Raw genomic sequence first — 5,000 nt, forward strand, 5'->3', positions numbered from 1 at the left:
GATGAAAGACTTTACAAAATTTACAAGTTATATTGACACTATTTTAGACTATTTTGGACCTGCCCTATAGTAGTCAGAACCCTGGGGTTATATAATTCACAATTTTGATACACCCCTTTCTCTATAATTGTGCATTCAGTTTTAATACAATATCAGCAAAATTAAAGGAGAAGTGGCGATCTTTTCAAATGATAAAGGCAATAATTACTATGATAATTTTGACCCCCCCCCCCCCCTAGCCCATTTCTCCACATGGAGAGAAGGTACTCAAGATGTTGTTGATGAATTTTTACCATTCTTGGAACTAAAATCCTTTTCCCTTGGATCATTAGAATTTAAAATTTTTATAAAAGGCTATCTTCTCCTTTTAAATACAGTGTAGCATTAAAGAAGATTCTATTTAAATGTTTTACACATAAACACTATATACTAAGGTTGGCCCCACTCTGGAGTCAGTACCATTACCCCGCCAATCATGAAATTTACAATTTTGGTAGAGATCTTCCTGCTCTACATGACTGCATTTAATTTTTCTTACACTGTCAGATGTGTGGTTGTAGAGAAAATGTTTGAAAATTGGTAAACTTTTGCCATGCCATTAAGGCTGCAAGGGAACAGGAGTCCAGAAAATTACAGCTTATGTACTCCTTGTCCTATCTTACCTTCCCAAATTCTTCATTCTCATTTTTGCTTCAGGAGGCATCTCTTCTTCATCGTCACTCTAAAAAAAAAAGGACACAGATGGGACACAATGCTCAAATTAGCCACCACATTGCTCATAGAAAGAGCCTAACTTAAGTTTGAAAGATTTAATAGTAAATGTAACAATTAATAATCAGTCAAAACCTACCACTGGAGCACTATGAACACAATAGGTCTCACAGTGCTTGCTTATTATTTTCATCAACTGTTAATTGTAGTACACGTACACTGACATATTCTAAGTATTCAATCTTTGGCAATCTAATTGAAATTAGATGTTGGATCCGGTTGCATACTCGCTACACAAACATTTAAAAACATCCCATAGAGGGTCACCTCAGAGGTCAAATTCGGTATCACTCTAGACTTATCGGCTTCAACAAACATTCAATGATTTTGCCAGCGGTGATTTCATTGGTCAATCGAATTTGACCTCTGACGTGACCCTCTACAAGATGTTGTTAGATGTTTGTGTAGCGAGTATGCGAGTGGATCCAACATCTAATTTTAATTAGATTGCAATCTTTAGATACCTGTAACTACAGGCCCACTCTGGTCTAAAGGAATGCAATGAATACAAATCTGTGACTGCTACTTAAGGATGCTTGAATATATTTTGCCAAGTTGTAAAGGATTTTTCCAATTCATCTGGTGTAAAACTTGAAATGTTTATAAACAAAACCTTGTCCTGGATCTAAGGTCTGAAAGAAATTGAATCTACACTAAAATATTTCAAAATCGGACCATTTATTTGTTCTACAAATTCAAAGCTTTAAAGCTCTTGACAAAGGTTTTTCAGAAGACATTTCCCTATGTATTCATTTGTAAATCTTTGAGCCTTGAGTGTGGTCCCATGCTAATCCTCAGAGCCACCATTTGAACAAACGTGATTCTATACTACATGTCAATACTTTCACTTTCATTTAACAAATTGAGCAAGCTTTGTTGGTCTTCAGGAAAAGATTTTCAAAGACATTTCCCTATAAAACTCTTGAAAACCATTTCAACAAGAAAACCAAAACAAGTCAGAAAGGGCCCAGCAATGGACATATCCATCTGATGCTCTACAACTGAACTTTGTGTATCTGGTCTGGTAGTTGAATCAGCATGGTTGGTACAATAATCCTTGATTTCTTTTTTCTGGATGAAAAATATCACATGCCACAAAAAGCGCTCTCATCTAATTAATATTCTAAACAAGAGACCCATAGGCCACATTGCTCACCTGAGTCACCCTGGCCCATATCTGAATACTTTCTATGTATATTTGCATGTAAAACCTTAGTCCTATTGTGGCCCCAACCTACCCCTGGAGGCCATGATTTTTCCAAACTTGAATCTGCACTATGTCAGAAAGCTTTCATGTAAATGTCAACTTCTTTGGCCCAATAGTTTTTGAGAAGAAGATTTTTAAAGATTTTCCCTATATATTTCTATGTAAAACTTTGATCCCCTATTGTGGCCCCAACCTACCCCCGTGAGCCATGATTTTAACAAACTTGAATCTGTACTATGTTAGGAAGCTTTCATGTAAATATTAGCTTTTCTGGCTTTGTGTTTCTTGAGAAGAAGATTTTTAAAGATTTCTCCCTATATATTTGTATGCAAAACTTTGATCCCCCCTTGTGGCCCCATCCTCTGCACTATGTTAGGAAGCTTTCATATAAATCTCAGCTCTTCTGGCTCAGTGGTTCTTGAGAAGAAGATTTTTAAAGATTTTCCCTATATATTTGTATGTAAAATTTTGATCCCCTATTGTGGCCCCATCATATCCCCGGAGGCCATGATTTTAACAAACTTGAATCTGCATTATGTCAGGAAGCTTTCATGTAAATCTCAGCATTTCTGGCTCAGTGGTTCTTGAGAAGAAGGTTTTAAAAGATTTTTCCTATATATTTGTATGTAAGACTTTGATTCCCTATTGTGGCCCCATCCAACCCCCGGGGGCCATGATTTTAACAAACTTAAATCTGCACTATGTCAGGAAGCTTTCATGTAAATTTCAGCTTTCCTGACCCAGTGGTTTTTGAGAAGATTTTTAAATGACCCCACCCTATTTTTGCATTTTTGTGATTATCTCCCTTTTGAAAGGGACATGGCCCTTCATTTGAACAAACTTGTAAGCCCTTCACCCAAGGATGCTTTTGGCCAAGTTTGGTTGAAATTGGCCCAGTGGTTCTGGAGAAGAAGTCAAAAATGTAAAAAGTTTACAGACGGACAGACAGAAAGACGACGGACAACAGGTGATCAAAAAAGCTCATTCAGGTGAGCTAAAAATCTATATTTCATAAATCCATAACGAGAAAACCGGTAAATCTGAAAATCAAAATGGGTCTTCCTCTTCCTAATCAAAGCAATACCTTTCAATTTTATGACAATCTTCTCAAGTAATCTCAAGTTATTGCATGCCATAGAAAGTGTTATAATCTAATTAATATCAAAATATTGCAATCCCCATAACAACAAGGTTGATAAATCAGAAGTTTTTGCATGTCACAGAAACTGCTGACAGAGTGATTACTATCCAGCACCCGCCATGATGCTTCCAAGTTCCAGGAAAGTTTAATCTTTTCTGGAGGAATGGTTCTTGAAAGAGGTTTTCAAATGCTCAACTCAATTTCCTGATTATCTTCCCTTGCATGCCTTGTGTAAATTTGGTTGAGTTAAGCTCAGTTTTCATGCTTCTAGAGAAGAAGCTGAAAAGTTAATTTATACACACAAACAGAACCAACTAGAAAAGAGTTGATCAGAAAACACTCACTTGAGCCTTTGGCTCAGGTGAGCTAAAGACATTAATATACAGTTATGACTTTGTTAGCTGGGAGACATCATTACATATCATTAGGTCTGAGTAGGCCTAAGTAAGGTTATCAACACGCTGATTTAGAGATATTAAATACATATATGTCATGTAACAGAAGTCACTTCTGAAAAATCTATATCAAAATTCATGTCTGGTGAATGGGACAAAAATAAAGCTGTATTAGCTACTTGTTAACTATTGTCTGTGTGAGGCACCATTGGTGTTTAATATCAAACAGCCATAAGTCAGACCATGTTCTGCAGACTGTAGAAGCAGATTTTCCCTTTCATGTTCACCCCTTAGTCTGGGCTATATTTTTCTTCTGTCTGTGATAATGACATGGCTTTCACACGCCTTAATATTGATTATTTAACCTAGAATAATATGTTTCCTCTTATGAAAGTCCATTTGACATCATTCCAAATAATGAGTCTCAGAAGTAAATATAATTGTAAGGACACACCTTAAAGAGCTGAAGTACAGCAATGACATGTCACGACAGATCTAGCCATCAATATTCACTGGATTATACAGACACAAAGAAAATGTACACAATAATCGAAGTAATTTTTGGCTTACTTTTCTTACTTTGGTAGATATTTCACACAAATAGAAAAATAATATCTACAGGTTGATTATATGTATTTCTTATTCTAATGAGATTGCAAACTCATTGCAAAACAATTATTTTGAAAATTTGGCGAAATCCGATCTTTTCAGAATTTCAAATGAAAGGTATTGCGATTTTTCTTAAAATGCAATTCACTATGTTCTTTTTTAGCTACTGAATGTAGTTATACTACAACAATTTCCCCTAACATTTTTCTTTCTTTCATATTTTGAACTTAGGGAATACCAAATACAATGTATATATGTATATTCAATTGAAATGATTATGTAAGTATATTAGCTGTTTTAAATAACTAAGAAATAGCTTTGTTTGTCTTATTATATATCTTTTATAATTTTTGTAATACTTGTATATTGCATAAACATCTCCGTAATAGTCCATCAGCTGTGTCCAAAGAGTTCTATAACTGTACATGACACAGCAGGATATGTCCAGTGCATTAACGACTTAATCAAATCTGAAGGTTGAGCCAAGTAATTGCGTCTCTCAGACCAATGAACTCTTACCAAAGGACAGAAACATAATTATCGCTTCCATCTGTTGGTCATAAGGTACACTGGAATTGTGACAGAAACAGTGACCATTCAGCATCATTTACTATAAAAATCACCCTCGGTCCAGATATAGCCATATTGTAGGGGCAAGACCTCTGTCAAGGGTCAGTTCTTGGTCAAATCTATTAACATAGTGGATTGGACTTTTTGTTGAAGCTATTTATTGGGTACATGAACAAATCACAGGGGTCTTTTAAAAAGCATTAGGGTCTGAAATATTTTTTTATACATGATGAGCTTCATCTCAACATCATCGATCCTCACAATAAACAGTTGTAAAATTGATGAAAATTTTCTTATAACACTGTTT

At 35.3% G+C, this 5,000-nt stretch overlaps 1 protein-coding gene across 2 annotated transcripts in view; it reads right to left on the bottom strand.

Moving 5' to 3' along the window:
- Positions 1-5,000, bottom strand: part of LOC125675281 (PEST proteolytic signal-containing nuclear protein-like) — an 18,205-nt gene that overhangs the window by 2,055 nt on the left and 11,150 nt on the right. For both annotated transcript variants that reach the window (XM_048912804.2, XM_048912805.2), the window contains exon 4: positions 663-721. In XM_048912804.2, the coding sequence (XP_048768761.1) occupies positions 663-721 (59 nt within the window). The remainder of the gene's footprint in view (positions 1-662; positions 722-5,000) is intronic.

This window comes from Ostrea edulis, chromosome 3, assembly GCF_947568905.1.
Source record: "Ostrea edulis chromosome 3, xbOstEdul1.1, whole genome shotgun sequence".
NCBI lineage: Eukaryota > Metazoa > Mollusca > Bivalvia > Ostreida > Ostreidae > Ostrea > Ostrea edulis.